General features: G+C 37.2%; 2 protein-coding genes across 6 annotated transcripts in view; one reads left to right on the forward strand and one right to left on the reverse strand.

The window, feature by feature from the left end:
* Positions 1–509: 509 nt before the first annotated feature.
* On the reverse strand, positions 510–10,265 carry CENPN (centromere protein N). Of its 2 annotated transcripts, none has more exons than XM_040571610.1 (11): positions 10,128–10,265; positions 9,800–9,982; positions 7,899–7,944; positions 7,126–7,182; positions 6,676–6,752; positions 5,156–5,332; positions 4,321–4,422; positions 3,721–3,772; positions 3,144–3,256; positions 2,069–2,192; positions 510–1,783 (listed from the first exon to the last, which is right to left on the reverse strand). In XM_040571610.1, exons 2-11 carry the CDS (start codon positions 9,968–9,970, stop codon positions 1,668–1,670), a joined length of 1,035 nt encoding a protein of 344 aa, XP_040427544.1. In that variant the 5' UTR covers positions 9,971–9,982; positions 10,128–10,265; the 3' UTR covers positions 510–1,667. The 2 variants fall into 2 exon arrangements, with proteins under 2 accessions (XP_040427544.1, XP_040427543.1); XM_040571609.1 differs by having other exon boundaries at positions 7,126–7,215.
* A 28-nt stretch (positions 10,266–10,293) lies between these two features.
* The window catches only part of CMC2 (C-X9-C motif containing 2), an 88,617-nt gene continuing 70,967 nt past the window's right edge, over positions 10,294–27,943 (forward strand). Inside the window, exons 1-4 of one of the 4 annotated variants that reach the window (XM_040571613.1) lie at positions 10,333–10,456; positions 16,758–16,877; positions 20,619–20,690; positions 22,219–22,801. In XM_040571613.1, the coding sequence (XP_040427547.1) occupies positions 16,797–16,877; positions 20,619–20,690; positions 22,219–22,293 (228 nt within the window). In that variant the 5' untranslated portion in view covers positions 10,333–10,456; positions 16,758–16,796 and the 3' untranslated portion in view covers positions 22,294–22,801. Of the gene's footprint in view, positions 10,457–10,513; positions 10,857–16,757; positions 16,878–20,618; positions 20,691–22,218; positions 22,802–27,943 lie in introns of those variants that run through there. The other 3 variants (XM_040571615.1, XM_040571611.1, XM_040571612.1) reach the window with 3 other exon arrangements.

A 27,943-nucleotide genomic window follows, 5' to 3' on the forward strand; every position in this document is an offset into this window, starting at 1 on the left:
AAGTTGTCTGAAAATGAGCGACCAACTTTTACATTGTCCCAAAAGGCAGCGCAGGCTGGCTTTTCCAGAAGCAGACTGCAGGCAAGGTACTTAAAGTGCTTTAGAGAACCGTGAAACCTTATGGTAAATCATTGTCTCAGGCTTTAATTTATTTGGGAGAGCACGTGGCAGGAGGAACACTGCACAGCCTGAAATGCACAGCAGAAGCTTAATGGGTCCGACTCCTGGAATGGAGTTTGAGGAGGTAAGCGTGAGACACTGAGAGCCAACGCTTAATGGATGTAGGCTTCTGTGTCACACAAAACCTGGACTTGTTTCAGACACCTAATGCTATGCTAAGTATTTGGTCAAGATGACATTGAAATCACAGGTGGAAGTGCTAAAAAAATCTGTCACTGGCGGGTATTCCTAACTTCTTACACACTATATAGAGATGGCGAAATCAGGAATCTGGTATCTGCTATGTCATGTTTCAGTAAGCCATGCCAAACAAACTTCTAGGAGAGGACTTTGTTTACACATTTATTTACAGTTTGAAATGAAAAAAACATTTCCATGCAACCTTTGAAAACAGTTACGCTCTGCCATGAAGGTTTTTTGAGAGACTGTCTCTTCATATCAACATATCTGAAGTGAATTGGAAATCCATGGACACAAAGGACCCGTACAATAAGCTTCCAGGTAACAGAATTAAGAAACAAATATATATTCACTGTAACTGAATCTTCAGACCAAAGCTATATCTTATATTAGAAATAATACAGCAAGTTACATAAAAATATCTATATATAACAAATTACTGTTTACCAGAGCTAAAGAACTCCACTGTAAAGCCATTGGTTGCACCACTGAATGTTGCCATCTCCGTTCTGCAATCCTTACGTCCCCATGCTCAAAAAAGTGGTAGCATGAAAAGATTGCAGAAGGATCAAGTCTTCAATGAAAAACACACACTAAAACACGGAATATCTCAAAAGAAAATTATTGCCAATTTCACTGTATTCCTCTAAGATAATATTTCATGAGATTAATACCAATAGCTATAATTTTTAAATTAAGTATTTATTGTTGGCTATTGCCCTTGGTGAGTAAAAACACTGAATTTGAATTAAAATGCAGTAAAGCTAGATGGAAACTTCTTACTGATTTCTTCATTCCCAGAGTCTCTTCTACCCCATGCCCTGCAATCATCTTTAAACATAATTTTCATTTACTAAGACAAAAACATGCCTGGCCTGAAGCAGACTCGTAGTTCCACTTATTTGAATGGGATTGTTCACGTATTTAAAATGGCGCACGTGTTCCGTTTCATCGCTGTGCTGCAGCAAAAATAAGAAGGCCACCTACACTACCGTAGCCATCTATACCCCTGACAGTAAACTGAACAGCTACACACGTCTTACTGTATCTGTATTAGGCTTTAGCTTCTAATAGCAAGTACAGGTAAGAGCACTCATCACATTTAAATTTAAAATAATCATGATTTAAACTTCACAAATACCGGCTTTTTATTTTTTAAGGGCTAGCCTGAAGCCAGAAACAAAAAGCTTTTAAGGGAATATCAAAGAATAAATTAGAATTTTAAAATCTTAAATTTTATTATTATTTAGATTAATATCAGTAGCAAACAAATTGTGTATTTCGATATGAAAAAAAATCTGTTTAAATTAAGGGCTTACAAAGCTTCCTGGAAGGACACCCTTCCTCTCTCTAATTTTAAAATAATTCCTAGCTTTTTGTGGTATGCACGTGAGTAGTGGCGAAAGAGGGGCATCAGCCATACCTGTAGAGAGAAACAGATAATTATAGCTTAACTCAGCCAATATTTACCTTTCATAATTGTCACATAATTGAAAACACAGCTTGAGTATCTACATGTAAACTGTTAAGAATAAACAGGTATGTGTTTAGATGTGAGGTTTTATAGTGGTAACATTTTTATTGTACCAAATTTCTATGCATTTCTAAACCATGCAGACTCTCTCTTATACAAGGTACAAGAAGCAAGTAAAATGATTAAAATATTTCCGTGGATTTTTCCTGCATTTTACAGAGTTGGAACACTTACCTGCTGGCGCCAAGGATTTCAGTGATTCTAGAAGATCTGGGCTAGAAAACTTGACCAGACATCTGAATGGCTCTCTTCTCTCCAAAACATCCATTTTAGGATCACTTTTAAACATTGTCTCAAGCTGTTAACACAAAATTTCCAGGCAGTATAAGAAATGCGTGCATTTTATGCGCTTGTTATCCAAACGGTGTAATATTTGGGGAATCATAAAATCATTTACATTGGAAAAGAAATTGCATTGTCTGTATGACATGACACACTCAGAGGCAAAAACTGTACAGCTGTATGCCAAATAGCTTGTACATCACTATGAGTAGTTACAGCTGTAAGTAACATTTCAACTCAGTTACAATAGACATATTTAATTTTTATCTTCAAACTTTTTGAGTCAAGTACAAAAGTGATTACTAGCCAATGAGGTCACAAAGACGTTCTGCAAGTTTCAGCATACTAAGTGTTTATGAAACTACTGTTATCTCTGAAATTATCAAATGAGTTTGAACAGGTTAACAATGAGGTAGAAGAATCACCTTTTTTTTTTTTTTTTTTAAATTATTTCTTAATGGTAACATGATTCTAGTTGGAGAAATATTTTGTTAATAAAATCAGAGGGTGCCACCCTGTGGTAAACAGTTCTCTGGTGGAAGTGACAGCCAGTTCAAGAACACAGCAAATCATTAAGAATCTCTCAGAGTTTCCAATGTATCTGTTTATCAGATAAAATCAGCATTATCCATGAAGTTAAATGATGGTGTTATATGTAACGTGAGCTTTAAATGTACTTCGAGTAACCATCATTTCTCATGCCTCAAAACATAGCAGGTTTAAGTCTAGCTTTACTACAAAACCAAGTCAAAATGCATAATTAACAAGGTTGAAAGACTGAAACATGATCTAGTGTTCTGACCAAGTCTCGATGCAAATCTGTTTCCAATGCTAGTTTTAACTGATTTATTTTAAAATGTCTTCCTTGAAGTTTGAATAAATACCGTATTTATTATTTGCAATTTAACGTAGCTATAACTATATTAAAATTACAGAAAAATAAAGCAAAATTTATTGACTTCACTACCTTATATTGTGCAAATTCGAGTTTGGGTTGGGGACCATCACCAAAAACTTCCCGATTCACTCTCTGTATTCTTTCTTTCTCACTTTTGTCTTCTTGAATTATCCTTACATCCACTGCAGGGGAAAAAGCAGGGAAGCAAAGAGGAAAAAAATATAATCAGAAACACAAACCAAAAAAAAGACAACCATTCCAGCTGATATAAATATTACTTTTCAGATCAGGTGAATGCTCAAACAAAAAATTGGAAATAATTTTAAAGAATTCATCAGTATCTGTTTCATAAGGTAGTTTGCATCACGTGTATTCTCATTCCTTACCAAGAAAGAAAACAAGCTAACAGGAAAGGAGATACTGCTGATTGCATATTCTTGCTTTCATAAACATGCGTCCAATGATAGTCACAGGGAAAATATTTACCTCTCCTAGTGATACCCATATTATCCAGGGATGGATAATATGTCAATGTAACACAAGCACATTCCCTATTATGAATCTCATTTCATAAGCCAGATATTTTAAAGTGCAAACCTTACAACTAATGACATTCAAACTTCTATTTAATTTCAAATACACATACCATTTTCCGTGGCTACGTTCTTTTCTTGTTTTGGATAGTGGGTCTGGAAGTTCTGGGAAAAAATGAAAAGGAAAAAAAAATAATTTAGTTCACTTCTGCTTTTACAGGCTTTAGCTGAAAAGAACTTTCCAGATTTCTTTTCACTTCTTGTTCTGCAAGTGAGTATTCCAATTTTTGACTACAAGAGTACAAAGCCTAGCTTTATTTTGAGTAAACAATCCTCATCCTACGATATTTGTGAACATTTCCCTAATTACAAGCATTACATGGGTGAGCAGAGTAAGCGTCCATTCTAACAGCTTCCAAATCATTACTCTAAGAAGCCTAATGAAACAATGCTAAAAAGTCCTAGGATTGAATTGGTCAGGCACATAGACTAAGTTTAACCATCAGGAATAATAAAGAGTAAGTGGGATACCAAGTAATTACATCACCACTGTAATGTTACCTTAATGAAAAGCTGTCCACCTCAGTAGTTCAATATTATTGTAACTTGATGATCTCTTGGAAGAGGTGAATTTTTCCCCTGCTAGGGGGTGAGAACTAGGCCTGAAACAAAAAGCAAGACTCATCTTAGGATGTACTTGTGAAGCGGCTCACCTGGCTATATCTCTTAAACACAATATCTTTAAGGGAGTTTAAACAATGACTTCGAAGCTCCATTTCACGGATGTCATGGTAATTGGAAGCAACAATCAGTGCCTTTAAATAAAAATTAAAATTGTTTTAACATCAGCTTTAATTATCACTGTGTTTATAGTATAGAAAAAGATAGTATTTCTAGACATTTTGAGATGTTTTTGTTTCAAGGGGAGCAACTGCTCTTTAACTAGCAGGACTCATGTCTGAAAGATGTTGCATAGATGCTTACAAAGGTTAAGTTAATCTACAAAGCATTGGGGGGATTAACCAAATAATCAGATAGCCTTATCAGATAAAAATACATAAATAAATAAAGCAGATTAATAAAATAATGAAATCACTACTACAGGCATCTGCTAAACAGATGAAGACTACAAACACCGATCATCACGATTTTATGGAAAAAGTTAGTAACATTGCCTGATGAGCTCATGCATTTAATTCTTGACATTGTTTAACTTCAAGAACTGTTAACTATGTTGATTTAACTTCAACTTCTGTAAGACAATTTAACTGAATATTGCCTAACATTTGATTAAAATAGAATAATTTAAGATCAGCAAAAATCACAATAAACTGAGTTTATTCATGATGCACATTCTAAAGGTCACAAAGGTAGAGTCGTGTCCCCCCACCCTTTTTTTTTAACTCAAGACCTAAGGGGAGAAAAATCTCATGCAAATTAAAAGATTTCATTAAGTGACCAATCTTTACCCTTCCTTTTAGAAGCTAACAGAATTATAGATCCACAAGACTGTGGTGGAGTCAGGGTCTACACAGTTTTGTTCTCTACCTGACATAGCAGAGGTAAGTTGCTCTTAAGCACAGAGACAGAAATGAAGACGTAGGGAGTCTGTGAATGGTATACAACGTAGCTGGTTTTGTACTGGTTTGGTTTTGTATATGGTGTTCCCCAGGCAATTCTAATCCAGATTGCATTATCCTCATATTCGCGAAAGCTGATGGTGACCTGAATAGAAAAAGAAAAGTTTTGCTTGAAATGCAAAATGCAGGTGTCCAGAAAAATTAAATCATTAAGCCTGCAATCACAAGACCCAACACAACATACTATACGACTGCTTGAATAAGAAACAAATCCTGCTAGTGTGGTAAGGATTGTATTTAAATCAAATTTCCACAGGAAAATGATAATCTCACAAAAAGAAAAAAAGTCACCTTTCAAACTGTACTATGGCTTATTTTCCCCCTTCAGAAGAACATGTATATCAATGGGAACTGAAATAACTTATTACAAAAATCCCGATTCTGTCTTTTGGGAAAAGAGCAACACAACAAAAACGTGTCTATTTAAATGGAGGACAAGTAGCAATATTTCAAATGTCTGATATTTGAGAAACTAAACTTTTGATCAGCTTAGCTATTTTAGACCTGAACATATTATTTACCACTGTTCAGTGGTAATGCACAGTCAGAATTTTGCGGAGTATTCCTTTTCCTGTTCTTGTAGAATTGCACCTCAGTTACTGTTACTTTCAGCTGCTTTCTATGTTGACTCAGTCTGGGAGACAACAGTGGGAACACTTCCTTAACAAAAAAAATTGCTTTGACGGAGGCACACAGTCAAGCTCTTTGTACAAGTAGGTTGGAAACTGTTTGAACATGTGGACCAATATCACCTCTCAAAGTTTTTTGTAAAGGAGGCTTTTTTTTCCCCCTTTCTTTAAATGAAGATACTGCAAATCTTATTTGAGCTTTATGAACTAAATATGATTACTTGTTAGTCTGATCTGTATTTGTTGCCCTCTACTGTTTGCCAGTGAGAATACTTTGTGTCAAGAAGTGATTAATTATTCAGAGGCATTCTTCTGCTCCCTGGCTTTAACAAAGCAATTAAGCTAAAGGAAAGACTTCTACAAATTGCTCAGCAAAAACAGTAAGATTATAGCACCTCCTTTCAAGATTTTTCTTATCATGCTCATTTTTGTAGTCTTGAAACTGCTTCTTGCTCTTGACAGAGATCTTTCAGTCATTGTAATATAAAATGTCACAGCTAAGTTCTCACAACCATCACAAAATGTCACTTTAAAATCAGAAACTATTTTTAATGCCATATTTTAAGGCAAACTCATATTTTATTTCACTCCAGCATAACTGTAAATTTAATAAAACAAATACGCAATAAATTTTTCCTATTTCTCATGCACTTCTTATCATTCTTACTATTCCCAAATGAATAATTCCATTTCATTTTGATGCAGATTGTAAGAAAAAAAAAGTATCTCACTAATCTTACGGAAACAATCCACTAACACCCAACCTGTGCAACAAATTTAGAATGGATTTTTTTCTTACATTTTTCAAAGCTGACTGAAGTCGTCTTTTAAACTTTTTTTTGAAATTTGTAAAGTCAAACAAGTCTGTTTCTTCCCCTGTTAAACAAGAAAATAAATTCTGTTTATAAAAAAAAGATATCACAGAATTCTGTTTATAAGAACTAGTTAAGAGATATTTTCACAGTTTTGCTGAAACAATATTAAGGAGAAAAATGCTGACGTTGCATAGCCTTTTTAGAAAATCTGTATATTAAATGAGCCTCATTATTGATATATATGTAGGGTTATATATGTTACTATTTGATTAGTAATTACTTTCCAATAATTGCTAGAAAGATTAAAATTAAAAGTATTTGAAAAATATTAAAGATAAATCCGTAACAGACTATATTTTTATTTAAAAGATATGGTATGAGGCAGCACTGCAGTAAGCTGCTAAGGACAGTAATAGCAAGGAAAGGTACTTTACCTGTTTTTTTCATCTGGTAAACACTCCACACTCTTTTGTTGGGATAGATGTTGTTGTCTAGGAAAAACAGGAATTGGTCAATAACATCATCTATCATCAAAAAGTAATTAAAAGAACAAATCATTTTCTACTTTTATGACCAGGTCATTACTTCCGATAAGTCAATATAATTTATTCAGCATTCTTAACTACCATCAATAGCAAACCTAAAAGCCAAATACTTTTTTAATTAAAAGAGATAGGAAGATCTCTTGTAATTTAGTTAAGCAACTAATAAAGGATATTTAATGTTTTAAAGAAGCACTTGACCTAAAACAACCAAGTGTCAATCTAAACTAAAACTGAGAAGTGCAGAGTGTTATATAAGCCAATGATTCTTCTAATCAAGATAGGAATTAGTATTGGAGTGAAATTTCCACACGGAGTATTTGCTGACAGTTTTTGGCCATGTCATGCCCTATTGGAGCAAAATGTTACTTATTTTAGGGTTCAGTGCAAACTGGAGAAGTCTCTACGTTTATAGCTGTGTTCTGGGTGTAACTTACTGCAGTTGACATCTATTTAGAATTTAGGAGAAACAAACATGCTTTGTTGATTTAGAACTTTGGAAATTAAAAAAAAAAAGGTCAGATTCAATAGGATTAATCTAAAATGTCATCTTTTTCCAACAAATGCATCCATGCCTTATTAAGGCACTTGCCACGTAATTAAAGGAGTTAGCAAGTTATTCAATAAAAGGAAAAAGGAAGTTATTTTTATTCATTTTTACTTACAAATTACGTCCAGAATGGCTGCTTGCTTTATGTCTGCAGAATTTTCCTGGAATGAAAAATGACAGAGCATGGTGACTCTCCTGCATTTCCAGAACGCTCTATTGCGCTATTTGACGTGAAAAATCTCAGGACAGGTAGTTTAAATCACACTGCACTTAGGTCCACAGTATCCACGCTCTCCTCTAAGACACCAAAGATGGTCCCAATACATACAATACGGTTTTGAGATATCAATAATGAAAGCTATTTTGGCAGGGTTAAGTGTTTCTTCTGCAGCAATAGCAACAACATCGTCCTTCTAGTCTGATGTACAAGCAATTAGAAAGTAAAATTAAGGGGTGTTAATGACGGTATGCAAAGTTGACTAGTATTTCACTGTTGGGAATTTTAACATGCTTGGTTCTTCATTTAATGTTTAAAGCATAAAAAGATGTAAGAAACTATGACACTACTTGTTATAGACAAGTATTTCAAAAACATATAGTTCTAAAATTCTGATCCTAAGAATAACTTAGTAATTAATTTAATCCTTTTGTGGCAAATAATCTCAGTATGAAATTCAAAGAGAACTATACAAAAGCTACAGAATTTAAGATGTATCAATATTAACTGTATCTGTCACATCTGGGTTATGATACTATATATAGTCCTGTTACACCAGAGTCAGAGTACAGAAGTAGCAGATCAGAAAACTTTTCTGCTTGCAGTGCGCAGAATGGAAATAGTGCTAGACAAGGAAATTTTTCAAGAAATTGAACTTATGAAAATCCTCCCCAAAAAACAAGCAAGTGACATTAAAATGGGAGTGAAAACAAAACAAAAACAAACAACAACAAACAAAAACACAAGAAACCCCACAAACCTGTCTATGTTTAATTCACAAGGAGCAGCATGGAAATTTAGAACACTCAAGTGTCAGCCCAGGTATATATAGCCCCAGAGAGCTCTAGAGAGAACCATTGAATATACAAAACTGTGGAAATCCTCAAAATTTTATATTTATATGAGCTAATGGCAAGTATATGCTTACACAGCAAAATAATCACAGAATCGTCTAGGTTGGAAGAGACCTCCAAGATCATCTAGTCCAACCTCTGTCCTAACACTAACAAGACCTCCACTAAACCATATCACTAAGGACTACATCTAAACGTCTTTTAAAGACCTCCAGGGATGGCGACTCAACCACTTCCCTGGGCAGTCCATTCCAATGCCTAACAACCCTTTCAGTAAAGAAGTTCTTCCCAATATCCAACCTAAACCTCCCCTGGTGCAACTTTAGCCCATTCCCCCTCGTCCTGTCACCAGGCACGTGGGAGAATAGAGCAACCCCCACCTCTCTACAGCCTCTTTTAAGGTACCTATGGAGAGCGATGAGGTCTCCCCTGTGCCTCCTCTTCTCCAGGCTAAACAAACCCAGCTCCCTCAGCCGCTCCTCGTAAGACTTGAATGATAATCATAAGAATGATTATAGCATGTTTGATCATTCCTACAGCACTAAAGATGCTATACAGGAGGCTCCAGCAGACAGAAACTAGTGCTGTTACTACCTGTATTAAAGAGATTTTCACTAGCATTATATAAAGAGTAGACATCTCAATCAACGCCTTCATTTTATAGTTTAGAAACATCCTCATTTTTTAATGAGCTGACACCGTGATCTTAAACTACCTCATGCACCTCATGGCTCCAAACACATACTTCCACGTTCAGTAAGGGCCAACCCTGCACTCCTACCAACCTTGCAAAACTAAGACTGTTACTAGCTTAGCTTGACATTTCCCAGCCTACAACCTATTACTTAATGCTGGATTATGGCCAAATAAAATCCATTTTAACCACTGGCGTTCCAACACGTGCTCTGCCGGTCGCTGACAGGCAGCCCCGAGGAGCAGGATTACCTCACAGAGCTGCACAACCTCCTGAGAAATGCTCTCTTTGGTCTGACGGAAGTTTATAGCGCCCAGCTGGGTCTCGGACAGAAAGCCCCATTTCCGCAGCACGCCCATAATTTCATCGCGGGGGATTTTCAGCACGGTCCTGCGGATGTACTCTGCGACGACCTCATCCATGACGAAAAACACCTGAAAAATTGAAAGATTAAAGGAAATATTAAATATTTCACCCGTGAGGGGGGCGTAGGGGGGGGGAGTGCTGAGGGCTCTGAGCAGAGCCGGCCGGCCCCGCTCCTGTCAGGGCAGGGGGCAGGAGCCCGGCGCTACGGCTCACCCGCTGCGCCTCAGGCAGCGGGCGCAAGGGGGGCACGCAATGCCGCCCACTGCAGCACCACTGGCAGCAGCAGTAGCAATAGCAGCAGTAGCTGCAGTAGCAGCAGCAGCAGCAGCACTAGTAGCGCGCCCGCCTCGCGCCCCGCCAACCGCCGCCCGCCTTTCGAAGCGCCCAATCAGACGCCGCGCCGTGCTCGGGAGGGCCAATGGCAGGAAGCCCCGCTCCGCGCGGCCCCTTCCCGCCGGGCGCACTGAGGCGGCTTCCGGCCGGGACCGAGGCGGGGGCGGTGCTGTGGGGCGGCGCTGGGGGGCTCGGCCCTGGGGAGCGGAGTAAGTGCGGGGGTGGCTCTGAGGGGAGAGGCTCTGAGGAGAGGCTCCTTTATAGGAAAGAGGGGCCTGTGGGGAAGTGTCTTTGCGCAGCTCGGCCTGAGGAGCCGTGTCCTTGTCCTGGTCCTGGCCTGTGCTGGGGCCGGCCTCTGGGTGCCCCTGCTCGCCTCACGCCTTCAGTCCCGGCTCGAGGAGGGCTCCCCGTAGCCCCGTTGTTCTGTCAGGGAGCAAGGGACTGCCCGTCACAGCTCCCTGGGCTTTTCCTCCCGTGCCCCCGCAGTACTTTAAGGACTCCTGGGAGTGTTGAGAGCCACGGGCTGAAAGCAGTGCGGGCTGTCTCTGGGCCTCTTCTGCGTAAGTGCTGGTAATTAGGGGCAGCAGCGCCTTTCTCCTTATAGCGGAGGTGTGTAACGCTAGCAGCGTTTGCCTTCTGCCAACTGCTGTGCAGCTTCCTTGAGCAGCTCCTGGTGCTCAAGGGATGGGGCGTTGCGCTCTGATGGGAGCGTGGTCCTCTTCATCTGTTTCTCTCACGACTGGGAAAATGCTTGTACAGTAGGCAAGGAAATTCTGCTAGTTATTAAATTTTGGTCATCTTACCTGCCTGATTGGGAAGAGAATGAAATAGCAATGAAGTGAAGCCTGGTCTGGTGGAGGCAACTGAAGTACAAGAGCAGCTTGCACAAAACAGGAATTTGTCAACAGTGCCTCATCTTTTGGCATGCTTTAATTTTATACTCCCTGGGTCTTGTCATTCTTGTCTGAATAGTCTTATTTTCCTTCTGAGATCTAATGTAATAGGTCTGTTAATAGCACAATCTTGCAGTCCAGTTTACCTAAACGCCTGAAAACTATGGATGAATGCTCTTGTAAGAAAATATGCATTTGCGCAGTTGGAGCTGTAGTACCAAGATAGTGCTGCAATTAGTCTGCCGAGGAACGTGATCTGTAACTCTCCACTTGGTCTCTTTTTATAAGGACTCTTGAATTTGAAGAAGAAGAACGTGGGGTTTATGTATACAGGACAGCCAAGCTGATCATGATCAGTAGCTTTTGAGTATCTAAGAATAAAATGTGATCCTTCATAGTGGGAAGGCAGCAGGAATAGAAGGAGATCACATCTATAATCTCTTGTGATGTAGTGATGTATTGTACAGTGTAACTTACTGCATATTGTAATAAAAATATACCATTAGTTGTACCTTTGCTACACTGATGCTTGTTGTATGAATAAATCCTTAGGTAATCCATAAGAGATGAAAATGCCCTATTGTGCTTTAGTTGATCTATTACTTTAGTCAGAAATGAAACAGTGGAAATTACTTGGTATTCAATTTGGTGTGCAGCTTGTTTCATTCATTAGGACTAACGCCTTCTTTACTTGCTTTGGTAAGTGTGAAATTGGGTACGATCTCACTTTAACAGGCATTTACTGCTAAGAGTAATGGGAAGGATGTTTAATTGTGGGCAGAAGGCGGTCATGAAAAAGTTAAAATGAATTTCAATCTTGTTTGTCAGACTATTTTCTTATTCTTTAGGCTCAGAGAAAGTAAGTAGAATCTATAAAGAAAATTTTAATGTGGCATCATTCCCCCACACCCCTTTTTTGTGTTTCCTTGCTGCTTACAAGTCTTCAAAAATATGTATCTAAATTATTAATCCCCCTCCATTCTAATATATGATATTGGAAAACCAGTGCGTGGTTTTGAAGACTGAAGTTTAAGAGATCATGACTACTTTTTATAAGATTTAGCCAAAAGTTATTTATTAAAGTGAAGGTGTTTATTCACCATATAATTTATTGGAAATGTTGGCAAGCTAAGGGTCATTCTCAGCGTGCCTACTGGCAACCTAAGAGTAGCAGCATAGAATGACACTAGAATACCCTGATCTAGAAGATGTTAACTGTTACTGAAAGCTGAAAACAGGGTCCTTAGATCAGAGTTCCCCAGGTTTTTGAATTCATGTTAATCAACTGTGATTTCTCACTTCACTGAATCTTCTGAGTACTCTGAGCTATCATCAGAAACATTCATAAGTTAATGTCTATGACTGATAATACTAGGAATGCAGAAATTGTGATCAAATGATCCAGTAAAAGGGGACAACGTTGTGTAACTGAGAACTTGGGACCAAAATGTGAGGGCTTACTCGACTTGGACAGTGAAATAAAGTGCAAAATGAATGTTACCCACGGGATACAGTGGTTTTCTAGGAGTTTGTAGGTCTGCTTGCCTTTCCCTCCTCTGTTAGTGTATTCTTGGTCGCAGTGCTGCCCCGTGGGTGTTACTTGAGTGTGTGCAGCAAATGTAAGCGTTTTGTGGTGCTGTAGAAAGCTCAGTGCTTCGGGTTAAGGATCGTAGTGAGTAATGATGAGGATGCAGTTAGCTGCAGTTTTCATCTTCAGTGTTGACAAACAAGGATTTACGTTTTACTTTTATTAGTCTTTTTTTTGTGATCACTGTGTGAATTTCTGCTTCTTTTTTTCTTTACTATTGTCTTTGGAAACTTGGAAAAAATAAATAAAAGACTTACACGTGCAACTTTTTAAATGGAAAAAAATTGCAAAATTTGGTTTAAAAAAATAGCCTTTTAACACATTCTAATGAAATATGGAAAAAATCTGAGGAAAACGTTTGCCTAAATTGAAACTTCAATAGTTTTCTCCTAAACATGGAAATATTAAGCATTAGGGTAATCAGTGAGCTTAAAAAGGCAACCTCATCTACTTTTCCTTCTACTTCAGGGGAACTAATTGGTTCTTCATTATGGGAGATTCTGGGAAAAGGAGAAAGAAACTGTATTCTTTTCTTCCCTGGATTCCTGATGTGCTGGTCTTACGCTTCATTTGGGAAAGAAGAGGGAATGTACAAAGCCCCTTCCTTCTCCCCACGTCTAGATATTTCCTGTAAGGAGGTCAGGAGGAGAAGCTAGCGACTGGAGAGCAACAAGCACTTCATCCTAGATCTTGTTGTCTTAACAGACGTGTGAGTGAAGTGCATGCAGTGTTCTTGGCCTCTTCTTTTGGGACAGCCTTTTGGTTACCGACTACTGGCTAGGTATCTGCAATTCCATAATACTTGCACATTCCTTCTGTGCATTAAAAATCAATATTTGACAAATTGAACAAGTGTGTAGATAGGTTTAAAGATTAGGGATGGGTGTCAATTCTCAATAATTTGTATGTTGGTTCCTGTTAGGAAGTCTTTAGTGATTTGATATACATAGTACTCAAGATGGCTTGTGCGAGGATTATCTTCCAGGTATTATTTTTCTAAGCAAAAAGTGTCATCACTGGAAATTAAGTATCATTGTCAGAGATACTAAGGCTTTTGATTCTTTAAAAATCTGTTTTATATTGGAAACCATAAAGCTAGAACATCCTTTATTTTCCTCGCTTTAAGATGAACTGCACTTTTAATTCTTTTTTTCCCTGAAGGATAGTGTAGATTTAGAAACTGGTTGAGGAGGTTGACAAAAGCAATCATCTTTATCCATCTCTTCCACCTTCAGAGGCTAATAGTTTATAGAAATTTGCAGTTAGGTCTTAGTTCTTACAACACTTCAACCAAATCATTTAGCTAAATTTATACTCTAATTTTTAACAGGGAAGGACAAACTGCAGAATTCGGAATCTCATATAAAACACATTGAAGGGCAGAACGCTTTTTTGCAACCCAATGAAATATGTCTGTGTGTTTGTGTAGAAGGTTCATCTAAATACTTCTCTCCAAATATTTGCTTCAGATATTAATGTTTGCTTAGCATTCTACAGTCCATTTTCCTCTTAAAATAATTGCTGTATTTTCCTAATATTTTTCCTCTACTTTACTGCTAATATTTCTTCTACAGCAATTTCATGTTTATGCTGACATTCTTTATCCAGCATTTCGGTTAATAGTTTCCTCAGAGTGATTTATATGGCTTTTTCCCAATCTTTCTGCTTACTTTTTTAGTACTTTTTCATACTTAGTGTCCTTATGAGCTATCACCTATATAAAATTCTGTCCATGTGGACTTAAATTTTAGTAAGACGGCAACTTGCTATTTTCATTTTATGTTAGAGCATTATTAAAAAGCAACTAAGGAAACTAACAGCTCATACTCTCCTTTATCATACATGTTTTTGTTACCCTTGAAACTCTTTTTCTCTTTTAGTCATTCCCCTCTGACAAAAATATTTTAGCCTTATGTGATGATTTGTAGATTGCTGGCTCACCTGACACTCCTAAACATAAATATAATATTTAGCACTGATAACACTGTTCAGTCGTGAACTTCAAAAGTACTTGAAGGCTCCAGGTAAGCCTTCCATGACCTCTGTAAGATGTCTTATTTTAATCCCTGGTAGCCTACATGAACTGCATGCTGTATCTGGTAACAACTGGAAAGATCTTAATATTGGAGTGTAACATGAAAAATAAAGTAAGGGGCACTGACCTATGTGTGAACTGGTGTGGCTTCTTGGTCTTGTGACCTGTAAGAGGTGCCATTGGGGATTCATTTGAGTCAGGTGTCATTAGAAGGCTTTTAACTGATGAAATACAACTGTGGTAATTGCTACCTATTTGTGGCATTGATAGCTTTTCTGAGAAAACTTTGCGCACATGGCAGTGATTTCTAATCTTAGTTTAGAAAGAATGATTTTCCTTGAAATGCTCCCTTTGACTTTCTAGCACATGGTGATGTGCATGTTGCCTGTTTCTCTAGAGCGTTACCCTTGCTTTCTTCTTCCGAGACAGCCAGCTCAGATGACAGTTTTAGGAAGAGCAGTCAGAGGCTGAATGATAAAGAGGTTTAATAATCAACCGGGTTCGTACGTGTTAAAGTAATGTGCAGTCATCGAGCAGGTCATCCTCTCAAGGGAATGCTAACTTTGGTGCTATCAAAAATTCTACTGATAAATTTAAAGCATATTGACTTTGTGTGGTGTGCAATCAAAAGCTGGTGGCAATAACACAGCAGGGTTCTTAATCACTTTGCTGTTACAGTCATGCTCCTGCTGTCATATTTCTAAAGGCTCGTTTGTTAATTTATTGAATTGAATGCTGAAGCAACTTGCGTGGTTTCCAGCTTCTGTGCTAGGAGTGTGCGTAGTGTAATGTTAGACTTCCCGATAGCATGGGGGAAGAGTCTTGAAATAAATGACTGGAAGTCTGTGCGGCATGATGCCGAATGTATTCTCGTGGGTCTCCAGAGGCTTGTAAACTTGTTTGGATTTTTAAAATTTTGTTTGCTTGTGGGAATATAATTCTTGTTAAGCAGAATGCATGATGGGAAATACTGAGTAAATTAGTGTAGATAGCTCCTCAAGCCAAATATATTACTTGAGTATTCTAGGAATAGAAGGGTAGATCATAGCTGCCAGCACCGCAGCTGAACACTGGAAGTTTGCAATTGTAAAATCTGACCTCTGAGTACTCATGTTTAGATTGCTTAGTTGGAATGTTAAAATAGCGATGACTGCTTTAGTACAAGGTGTAGCGGTATTTGCCTGATGCTTGCAGCTAGCAAGCTGCTCTCTTTGGGAGGAGGGGGAATGAAAAAAACACTAAATAAACAAGCCAAAAGAGATCTATTTAACTCAGTGGCAGTATGGTTAATACAAGGAGAATTTTGTCAAGATGTCTACTTGTCCTAGTACAAACTGGACGTTTTTTACTTCCCTCCCTGGTACAGTGATCTTCTGCAACAAAGTTGTCATATTATTTCGGTCATTGTTATATCACATTATCATCCCTTGCAACAAAAGATCTTGAAAATTACTTCTGGGAATATGTATATTTTTAAATGGAATGTAAATAATTTTAAAATAATATTTTTAAAAATAATATATATATATTTAAAAAAAATCTCAAATTTGCTTCTGCCTCATAGAGCCCTGCAGAAGAGGACCTGGGGGTCCTGGCTGACATGAAGTTAAACATGATTTAGCAGTGCACCCTTGCGGCAATAAAAGCTAACAGCATATCGGGCTGCATTAGAAGCGTACCTAGCAGATCAAGGGTAGTTACTATTCCCCTCTTCTTGGCGTTCTTGAGGCCACATCTGAAATACTGCGTTCAGCCTTTTTGATCACAAAGAATATAAACTCTCAGTTAAACCTTAATATTTGAGCTCTGCAGATAAACAAAAGGCATGTGCTGGTTTTACTTACCTTACCTGTGTAATATGAACTTTGCATGTTAAGCAGCATTTTTTATTTTTTTGTATAATAATATGTGATAATTTCTTAAGTGGTCAACTTGAACTCTTATTTATACTTTTTTATACTTATACATATTTTAATATTGTTTAATCTTCTCAGATTCTTGGCCTTGAACTACTAACATCATTGCTACCTAAGATGCATCCAGACCTGTCTCCTCATCTGCACACTGAAGAATGTAACCTAATTATCAGTCTGCTCAAGAAATGTCACAAGGAGGTAAGGAGTTCTGAGCAGAGAAAAGAGTGGGTGGGATGGGAAATGAGTGTCAGATAAATTAGTGAGAGTATTATATGATCATAGAGAGAAAAACCTCCTTTAGGCAGATCAGCCAGGAAATGTAACTAGTATACTTTCACTGGAGAGGTATCTGACAACTGCATGTAAAACTTTGTCCGTGATGTCAGTAGGAAATAAAATAAAACTTTAAATTTTCTGTGCTAGTGCTTGACAACTATGGACCTATCTAAAAAAATTAAATAATTTCTGTGCCTTTTAGTACTCTGTGCGTGCGTGTTTCTCTCTCAAAAAAGGCAACTTCAAATGCTGTCTTTTTGTATGCTTGCAGCATTTCTGTATTCCAGCTGTCCGTAGGCCAGATGAGTTAGTCTATTTATAAGCAGATGCGTCGACGGGGATCAGGGCGTGCAGCATGCCTTACGTTCAGTGCTTGGAAAGCTAAATGTGAATGGATACTTTACTTCTTAGTAGGCACCTACTAGGATGTAAAATAGCAAATTGTCTTGAGGCAGCTACAGCTCCTTCATTGGTTCAAGACAGAAACTTCCTCTCCCTCATTTAGCAGCCTTTTTAAAAATTTGATCAGTAGTAAACTTCAGATGTAGAAGAGTCAGCCCCTGCATTGAAAGTTATCTGCAGCATTGTTGCGTTATTGTTTATAATACCCAGTTCTCCGAGTTACTCTAAATACCTGTTCTGTGCAGATATATTTATGTATTAGTACATGAAAAGTTAGTTTAATTTTATTTTCCATGTGGACAAAAGTATATTTAAATGTTGGATATGAATACAATATACAATGGCTTATAAGATCACATGTAATCTACAGTATTTTCACCTCCATGTTCAGATATGTTTATAATTTTTCATAATGTGGTTATCTGTTTTGATCAGAACTCTAAATTTATCTTTCCAAAAGTCATTACAGAAAGAAAAACAAGGCTGACAATACATGAAATGAGTGAAGAAGTTTGGGTGAAAGAGGGATAACATTTTTGAAGATCTGATCTTAAAGTAGCTAAACTAACGTATAAAAAACTTTAGTAGTACCTATTTTTTATGATTTCTACATGACGACAATACAGAGAACAGTTTTAATTGCAAAATCCAGTTTTAATGAGTATACTGTACTGGATTTGTTCAGCAATTTTATTTTGTTGATCTTTGTTACTGCAATGTTTTGAAATGTAAGCAACCTTGGATCTGCTAATGACGTCTCACACACAGCATTTCTTACACAATTGTCTTTCTGTTCCTATGCTCTATGTAGATCTTTTAAACCTAAGATACAGAGTTCTTGGGTAGAACATCTCCAAATTTTAAAATCAAAAGGTATATTAATTGTAAGGTTTGTCTTTCTTGAGTTCTATAGTTTTAGTCTTCCTAAAAATGTTGCTTTAGGAAACTTGAGAGGTTGTAGTGAATTTCTTTTTATTAATCTTTTCTTAGTTGAATTTTTTTTAAACAACATTAATGTTGTACAGGTGCTTAGTAGCTAGAATTAAGCTTGAAGACTCTTTGTACATTAACTACTACGGTATCAAAAGGATTGCCAAATCTAGTGACTGCCACTGTCAGTTAAGAGGGCAATAAAACTCTGATAGGCAATATATATTTAAAATGTCTTGAATTTTCATAATTGCGAAAACAGCCAATCAGGAAAGAAACTACACTCAGATTTGTCCTGCTTGTTGGTACATACATAGTTGGGCTTCCTATGTGTTGACCTGAATCTACAAATACTCATTTACTATTTGAAAGTAATGGCTGACTATTTTTTTTTTTAATGAATGTTAATATACATGTATTTTTAATGTAGTTTATTAGGCTACCTTGAGTTTAATAGAGAGCTGGAACTGAAAGTGATTCAAAGGATTCTGTGACCAATTTGACTTAGGAAGGTATTAGGAACAGCAATAATACAGTCATGCATATGATTATATTCTCTTGTTTTGGTTTGAAGTTCATCTTTTTACATGAAGAGGAATTGCTTTTGTCAGTCTTGTTTTTGCCTATGAGAACATATTTGTGCTGGTGCTCTCAGAACAGAAGGAGTGAAGATGGCTTCTTTCACAACCATTTAAAAGGAAGCAATAAGTTTTTGTTTAAAATTGAAAGGAAATGTACTGAAATAGTGTTTTGAAATTGAAGTCACTGAAATCTGAAGAGTGTGATCTTAATTATAGTTATCAGTGACTACCTGCTGTTTTGTCAAAATGCTGAAATGGCCTTCAGCATTCATTATATATGAAGATCCTTCATGTATAATTTAAATTAATGTTCCTGAGGGGTGAAAAGCCTTATCTTGAATTGTATGTCCAGTATTTGCATTTTCACAAAAGTCAGTTTGATTTATTTTATTCCTAATCTAGGACCTGCCCATTATATCAAGTCTTAGATCTAGTGGGGAGAGGTTAATGGCATTCCTATTCGATGTCATTATTTTGATTATTTTTTTTAACAGCTCTGCTCTTATGCCAAGTGTGTGCCTTAAAAAGACTTATTTTTATAGATGGCAGCTGAAAGAAATGCATATTGTCTTGCACTCATATCGCTGTAATGGGAGTAATAACTATTTTTGGAAAAACAATTCCCCCCCCTCATAATCTGAGCCAAAAAGAGTTGACGGTTTAGGAGTCTGCCTAAATAGATGTGGATTCAACTCACTGTATGCACTAGTAAGAGTGGAGTTAGCTTGAAATGTGGAGTGCTCATCTTGAAATTGGACATACTAGTGTGAGAATAGAATAAAATATTAAATCTGCATTGGCTAAAATATAAATGTTTTAGAAGCAAGATTAGCTTGAAGTAAAGTGACCATTTATCACATGCAACTGCTTCGGTGTCATCTGATGCCCTTTATAAAGCAGAGAGGTATAAACAAGCTAATTATAGCACTGCCATAGTTAAGTGTCTGTCATAAACTTTATTAACCCACTCCTAAATTCAGTCATGTTCTATTGGCTGACATCTGTCTTTGCCCACTATTTGAACTCTTAATAGTGTTCAGCGTGTTTCTATAAATCCATCTAGGCTCTCATCAGCTACAGAAATGTGCATCAGTTTCCCTAATGAAAACTAGGTAACACTTAAGTATGCTCAAGGCCTATAGTTGAGCTGCGTCATAAAGATGATAAATGCATCCTTTTCAACTTTGATATTTGGAGAAACATTAACCATCCCGTTTTTATACTAGTTTTAATGTTTCAGTCACTTAAGTCTAGTGGCTGCATCTTTTGGACCCACAACACATTCTTCACATAGCAGGGATAACGAAGCACCGAGTTCTTTGCCTCCAGGATGCCTGGAAATCTTCCTATGTCTTTATAAATCACAAATGAATTCAGAACGCCGAGTTTTTGTATGTTAACGAAGCCAGTGCTAATTGTAAGACTGATTCCTAGATCAATAAAATGTATGCTCTACGTTTAGACTTAATGGCTCCAGTGTAGGTATCATATTTCAGTCTGATAATACAACATGGTGAGTACCTTAAACTTTCAGCAAGATAGGCATGCTTCAAATGATGTTTAGAAGTACCTAACGTCTAGCTACTCAGTAAAAAAAAGTTACAAAAGCATAATTTTTCAGGAAAAGAGAAGTGGAAAAGACAGCCAGGATATATTGCAAAATCCAAGTGACTTTTAAGAAGCTTAGGGCTTCAGAGGAAGAAACCTTTGAATTGTATTTTTTTTTTTTTTCTTCTCCCTAACTTATTAGCACAACATTTTGAAATTTTTTGGCCATTGCAATGATATTGACCGTGAGATGCGGAAGTGCCTAAAGAAAGAGGTAAGAAATAAACAAGTTAATAAAAGTTAAATATTTAATACAAGAAATTTTAAAGTCAGTGCAATAGAAATTATTGTGTTTTACTAAGTAGTACAAAGCAATAAATAGATAGCCTTGATTCGATATGTAAGCACATTCTGGAGTGAGCTCTTGAAACCTCAATTACTTTCACCTGACAAATTTACCCAAAAAAAAATTTGCATGAACAAGGCCCAAAATGATGTTGAGATCAATGGAACATGCCTCTCTGCCTTTGCTTGCTACTTTTGGCAAGATTTGACACGGGAAGTAACAACTGGGATCACAGAGGATGCTGTTACAGTCAGTATTTTCCTGTGAAGATGTAAATATATGTGCCGATGAGATTTCCTTACAGGTTTTACTATTTCACTGTTTTTCTTGTCAGATTAAAAATCTTGAAATAATTGCAGAGTACAGTTCAGAATGATTGCTTCTTGCACAAAACTTTGTGCAATAATCACTTCTTGTATTTCATGAAACCGGGTGGAAGTCTCAGATACATCATTAACACGTAGTGCAGCTTGGGTGGGTCTCGGATGCATCATTACATGTTGTGCAGTTTGGGTGGGTATCTGGCTTTAACAAATGGCATGGACTATTTTTGGAGATACAAAAATAACCAAATACTTAATTTTAACCAAGCAAATACTGCAAATAGAAACTGACACTTCACAGGTTCCTTCTAGCCAGAACAGTTCGGGCCCCTCTCTTGATGCTCATCCCTCGTTTGGTCTGTGGGAATTAATTTCATCTATACTTGTGTCAAATACCATTTTTCACCCTGTAAAAACTGTAGCACGGATTTGGAAAACAAAGTTCCTTTCCTTGTGACCTTACGTTTTTTTCTTCCATTGAAGCCGTTATATTAAAAAGACTTCTTGAAGGTTACGTTTGTCTGCCTTCTTAAAATATACATTAGTATGGTATTACTATAAAGAACCTGAAAGGTTGTTCACAAGCATAGAATAAGTACAAATGAAATTTCTGAAGATCCATTGTTCTCATTCTACTTTAAAAAAAAAAAAAAAAGGGTTAGTGAAAAAATAGACTAAAAAAATAGTCTGACAACAAATTCATTTTTCAGAAGGCAGACACACTTGCAGTAGTTCATATCTTTTAAAAGCAAAAGAGCCTGACCAGTGCTTTAGAACAGCACCAATGCAACTTTTTTCCTAGTTCGTATGAGACATGTAGCTGTCATACGTAAGATGGATATGTAATTAACTTCCTCCGTAAGATTAACTGATAAGATTAGCTGAATCTTCTTTATTAGAATGTTCTAATACTATTTAGCTTAATAAACTCAAACTTAGAAACAAGTATTTTAATCAAATAAATGTTAATTTTGAAGCAAAAATGAACGAATATAGAGAGATCAACATGAACTGCATTTCTAATATATCAAATATACTGTTTCTGTTCCTGAGTAATAAGTCTACATTTTTAAATTTGACTTATCTGTTTAATGATAATAGCTGATCTATTATTTACCTTATCTTTCTTCCAGTATGAAGCAAACAGGGTCAAGAACCAGGAGACGCGACGGAGAATAATTAATGCTAATAAAAACTCTGAGAAGTGAGCTGTACTGTAGCTGGACAGCTGCGTCTTGATAGTGACACTCGCATAAAAGTTGACAGAATATTTCTTTCAGATCACCACTGTTGAACCTATTGTTTGTGACATGATGGAAAAATAAATGTACTTAAAACATACTTATTCCTACAAAGTCGAACTGAATGTGGAAAAAAAAATGAAAATAATAAATGATCACCCATAAGTTAATTTTTGACCTTGAAAAGAAAAATATTGTGGCAATTCTTTGTTCTGGCATAGTTTTGTTATGACTGTTAAGTAACGATGAATCAGTGTGTGTAGAGTATTATTCATTCAGAGCTGCTATATTCCCAGCCTTGTGTTGAGTTGCATTTATTCCTTCATGTTTAGCAGTTTTTCATTTTTTTTCCTGCAAAACACTGAGTGACTTTTCATTCGCTCCTTGTAATGTTGTGATAACACTGCTTAAATGAATTATTAAAAATAAATTTTAAAGCAACATGGATTAAAATTGGAAGTGGCCTATCAAGCAATAATTGGAGCTCTGGTATTTTTATTGGAACCAAAATCATGAAGTGACCATCTTCTGTTGAGAATATTAAGAAGTCTTTAGAAACTCAGAATGGACATTTTTCAGGGGTTTACAGAGCATCGCCTTGATTTTATGCTGAGCGTAATCAGTGTATGCTGAGTAATGTTGAAGAGGAGCGCTGCCAAAAATACAAGCTACGTTGTTCTTCCACATACGCTTGTTCTAAGGGGGAAGTCAAGTTATGTGCAGTGTGCTCTAGGTGATCCTGCTTGGCAGGAGGGTTGGACTAGGTGATCTTCAGATGCCCCCTCCAACCTCAGCCATTGCAGTGATAGAACTGCTTTTCTGCGTGTCTACTTATTTTTAAATGACTCTTCTGTTTTGCCTAGCAAAAAAAAAGCTATTAAAAAATCCAGTTTTATTGAGCTAAATATAAGCGTCTTGAACGCTTTTGAAGAAAGAGTGCCTATTCTCCAATGAATTCTACAGTTTGTTATAAGAACCATTGTTGATGCACAAAGTTATTCATGCATCTATTTTTTTTGGAACAAAGCTATATTTTGTGTTCTATTTTGAAAGATTACTTAGAAGAATTTTACTTATTTTTCAATACCTGGATGGATCTGGTTAAATCGGTAAAAACTTGACCACAAGTGTATCCTTGTAGAAGGTGAGAGAGAGAGAGAATTCCAAGAAAAACTGAAACAACTACTGCTGTATGTTTTGATGTGCTCTCTGTGTTGTTAGAATAAATAAATGATGCATTATGTAAATTAAACACTTGAGTGGTTGGAAGTGGTGCAGTCTTTTTGTGGGTGTTCTAAGAACACTCTTGAAGACTTTATGGTGAAGCTCCCAAACTGGGAACACTGAATCTTTGATCCTTCTTCCATTTGTGATGACAAAAATCTGCTTCAGGCAAGCTATTAAATAGGATTGGTGTTGCCTGTAATCTATAAATAAATAGAGAATTGTCCTAAAGATTAGGTTGAGAAGCTGGTATCTGAGTGCAAAAGCACTGAAGTTTTCTTTTTTCTTCTTCCATCAGCTTCTGTGAGTCCAGATCTTTCACTAAATAGCAATAAAATAATAATCTAAACCACATAACATAGCTCATTAGTCACAATCATATTTCCAAAGATTAGTGTGCTTAACAAATGAAAGCCCAAGTTTCTTGCACAATTTATATTGATGCTTTAAACTACGCTTAACAATAAATATATTTTACAGATAAGCTTTGTGTAATGAAAGTATGATCACATTCATCTTTCTGGTTTTCTTTGCTAATTCTGTACAAATAGTTCTTTGCTAATTCTGTACGAGTAGTGTGATTTGAGACCACCCCACACTCCTGTGGTTTTCTACCTTTTTTTTTTTTCTTTTTGGGGGGGGGGGTTATATTGCAAAGTTGAACGTGAGGTTGAGAAGTACTAGTGTAATAATATTTACAATTTATCTGCTGAGGAAAGAGGGTAAGGGTTAAATGGTAAATATGGGTGGTTTTTGTTTGCTTCCTGAAGTGAACTGAGTAGTGATTAGGGGACATGTTGGGTGAAATAAACCTTATTTATAAGGACTTTGAAGCCAACTTGTTGTGATGTCTGTTATGCCATAGAGATGTTTTCTCCCCATTGTTCTTTCTGAAAGAGTAACTTTAAGAGAGAAGAAAAGAAATTTGATGGGGCTTTCTGTTGCATCATGTGAGAAGTTCTTAGGCGTTTCTTGTAGGAAAATGAAGAAGGGGGGAGTAAAAGCAGAGGGCAAACAGCAGCTACGATACAGACCTGGCCAGAGCAGTGAGGTTTTCAGATCCAAGAGCCAACACAAGTCTGCAGAATTCAAGGATGGGAGGAGTACACAGCAAGAGGGTGATAGCACTACCCAGTAAAATCCTTTCAGCTCTACCAGAGACACCTGGTAACTGTGCTACCAGCGGTAAAAATCTGCTGCTCTATTGCTCACGTTTGTTTCCAGCTCCTCCAGAAAAGAACCTAGTGTGAAGCCATAAAAGAGGACGTTAGCAGCAGGGTGGTAAAGAAGTTCTTAGAGTATGCTATTTCATTGGTATATCTCTTCCTCAAACTGGGTGGACTTTGTCTTGCTGGGAAATCAAATGCTGATATCTTTTCCTTTTCTTTCAGTAGAAGGAAAGTCTGCTGACCAGCACCGGCACAATGTACGTACAGCAGGGCTAGTTCCTGCTCTGGTGTTAAACTCTGCCTGCAAAGAGCACTGTACTGGTGATCAATTCTATGGGGAATAGTTTAAAACATTAGTTGTCTGTCAGGGGAAATTAATGAGAATTATATTCCAGTGAGTGCTCAGCGGCCAGCTTGCTGTAGATTAACTTAGTACACCATCTGCAGCGAGTGCCCTGGTGCAGGAAAGCTTGCTTTGCCCCACAAACGATACCAGAGCATAAGCAGCACCTATTGCATGTGTGTCCGTGAGCACCATGCTGATACGGAGATAAGAATTCGGTACATCGCTGTTTATCCAATTTAACTTTGATCTGTACTTTCCCGTAGTTAATTTAGTAATTAAGTTGGTAAGCTGTAATATTGGCTTTCATGTATGTGATTATTTATACTGTTTTACACCTCATCCCATGTATGACCTCCATCCTTTTTGCCTAGTTTTTTGGACTTTTAGATGTTTGAATTGAAGGGCCAAAATGTGCCATGTCTGCATGGTTCTTGTATAAAGGACAGGATATACAGATATCCTGTATATACAACAGGATTTGAACCTGATTTTACTGTTAAGCCTGCAGCATTATCTGAACGTTAATATATTATGAATACAGTGTTTGTCTTTTCCCTTTTTCACTCTGGTTGGTAACACCCTCAGGTAATTATGGCAGAGCCATTTGTTGCAGATAAAGACTGTCTGTAGTTTCTAGATGTTGCAGGAGAACCTAGGTTGAGTTGAGCTGACCATTTTTACAGTTTGGGTGAGGACTGTAGTCCTGCAAGTGTTCCGGCCCTTGTCATTTTCTCAGCTGATACACTGGCTATTCGAGCAGTTAGGGTAATTGCTCACACACAGTGATAAGTCGATAGTGAATTTTATAGCTATGCATAACTTCCTGAAAATGAGGGTGCACTCAGAATCCGGTAAGAAATGTAGTCTTGATACACACCGCACAGGAATGATTAATATGAGTAACTATAAAACTGAAGTATGCAGTTGAAAAGTTGGAATTATGCATATTCTGAATCATTGTAATGAATATTTCTAATGTTATTTATACACTTTGCTTTTAGCTTTACACATGAATAGTGACTTAAACAGTCAGGGGGTTCTTAGTGCTGGCACTGCCCATGCTTTAAAAGAATGCATAACATCTAATGTAAAATCTGTCTGATATAAATGAAAACATGGTATGGAATACCTAAAATGATGTAAACAAAGTGAAAAGTATTTCAGAATCTGACAATTTAATTGAAAATTAATTATTAACACTTGTGCTTAAGCAAAGGGATTCTCTGCTTGGACAAAGTAATGGATTTTAGGACTGTAGATTTACGTTACACATTCTGTGTTATTAACATTCACTGGAGTGAAATATCACGGCAAATCTTAATTGTCCCATGACAACCTTGGCTTATTTTATAGAAACTTGCACTTGTAATTCACTAATGTGAATTCTACTTTGCCTAATACAAGTAGGAGGAAACGTCTTCTTTGCTGGAGGTGTTTGTGTCACTCAGGATAAACAGGCGTTTGGTCTAACGGCGCTCCATGGCAGCCATGCTTGCTAAGCAGCAGAGCCTGCTTGTGGAAATTAAGGTCTACTAAGAAAAACTTTCAAGCGATTACTAAAATCACATTATTTTTAGCCTAACAATGGTTCTTGGGAACTGTCATGCTTTATTCTTTTGGTCTGTTGGTGACATTTCAGAGGCTGGGGACTTCGATATGGAGCAGATATGTCAGCCAATGGGACCTGTTTGTGTTTTTTTTTGTTTTGTTTTGTATTGTTTTTTTTTTTTTTTTTTTTTTTTTTTCCAAACAAAAGGTAAGCATGCAGAAAGATCTTTTGGGGGATTCGTTATCTGTAAAAGATCTCACCGATGGCTTTACAAAACTTATCCCAAGAGCAGTAATCAGTCATCTAGAATCTGATGATTTGTTTTGGCTTGGGAAAAATTGTCAAATGTCTTAAAGAATAGAGATGCGTGTGACTAAGTTATATTATGGGAACCTAGATAAACCATCCAGTCCTTACGTTAAGGTTTGCTGACCATGGGGTCACCCAAGTACTCAGAGGATGTTATCGGTGACATCACTGTTGATGCCAAGTTTTCTTGCACAATCCCACCTTATTATCACCCACTTTTTTTTTTTTTTTTTTTTTTTTTTTAAATTACGTTGCTCCCAGAACAGCACGGTTGAAATAAGCAGATTTGGTTGGTCTTTGTTGTCCTCGGTGTTTCACAGGGCCGTGGCACAGCCCTGGGAACCACACCAATCGCGTAAATAATCCTCGCTGGTTGGTTTGGTAGCTTTAGAAGACTACACCTCGCTCCCTCCCAACCCCCGGATTTGTAGTTAGAGCTGTAACAGGTATTTTGGAAAGAGCACCGAGGTGCCTGGTGCAGGTGCTCCTCCTTTCCAAAGTTCAGCTAGATACTTGAACTGGCTGACACACCCGGCTCCAAAAGCCGCCAGGATTGTAAGGTCGTTCTCAAAGACAGCTGGCGGTGTTGCAGTTTATTTTATTAGTGATTCATTTCGGATAGCATTGTGGCCTAGCTGTTAGTTTGTCGCTTGCTTTGTGTGCTACAATACTACAATGTTTCATCGAATAGCACTGGAGACTTTAAGTGTGATTCATGAAGTAATCCAATGGAGATGTCTGTGGGAATTGAAAATTCTACCTTTTAATTCTTTCATTTTTCTGCAGCTTTCACAGCTAAATATTTTTGTAGGTTATTTTGCTGTATTTTGGTTTGCTTCATATTCTCACATTGCTAGTAATGAACATTTATAGTACTTCAGGTGTAAGAGGTGTTAGGCAGCTGTGGTTCCAAGCAGCCCATGTGATCACATTCAATCAGTGTTAAATGCATGCTACTGAATAGTTGTCTTTGGGATGCTGATGGTCCCAATTTAATTTAAACTTCACCCCATTAGTGCT

Source organism: Cygnus olor, chromosome 12, assembly GCF_009769625.2.
Source record: "Cygnus olor isolate bCygOlo1 chromosome 12, bCygOlo1.pri.v2, whole genome shotgun sequence".
In the NCBI taxonomy this organism is placed as follows: Eukaryota; Metazoa; Chordata; class Aves; order Anseriformes; family Anatidae; genus Cygnus; species Cygnus olor.

Coding starts and splice junctions, on each gene's coding strand:
- CENPN (XM_040571609.1), bottom strand. CDS start 9,970: ATGGATGAGGTCGTCGCAGAGTACATCCGCAGGACCGTGCTGAAAATC. Junction 2,193..3,143: donor TCGAATTTGCACAATATAAG/GTAGTGAAGTCA, acceptor TTGTGTTAACAG/CTTGAGACAATGTTTAAAAG. Junction 1,784..2,068: donor GAAATCCTTGGCGCCAGCAG/GTAAGTGTTCCA, acceptor TTCTCTCTACAG/GTATGGCTGATGCCCCTCTT.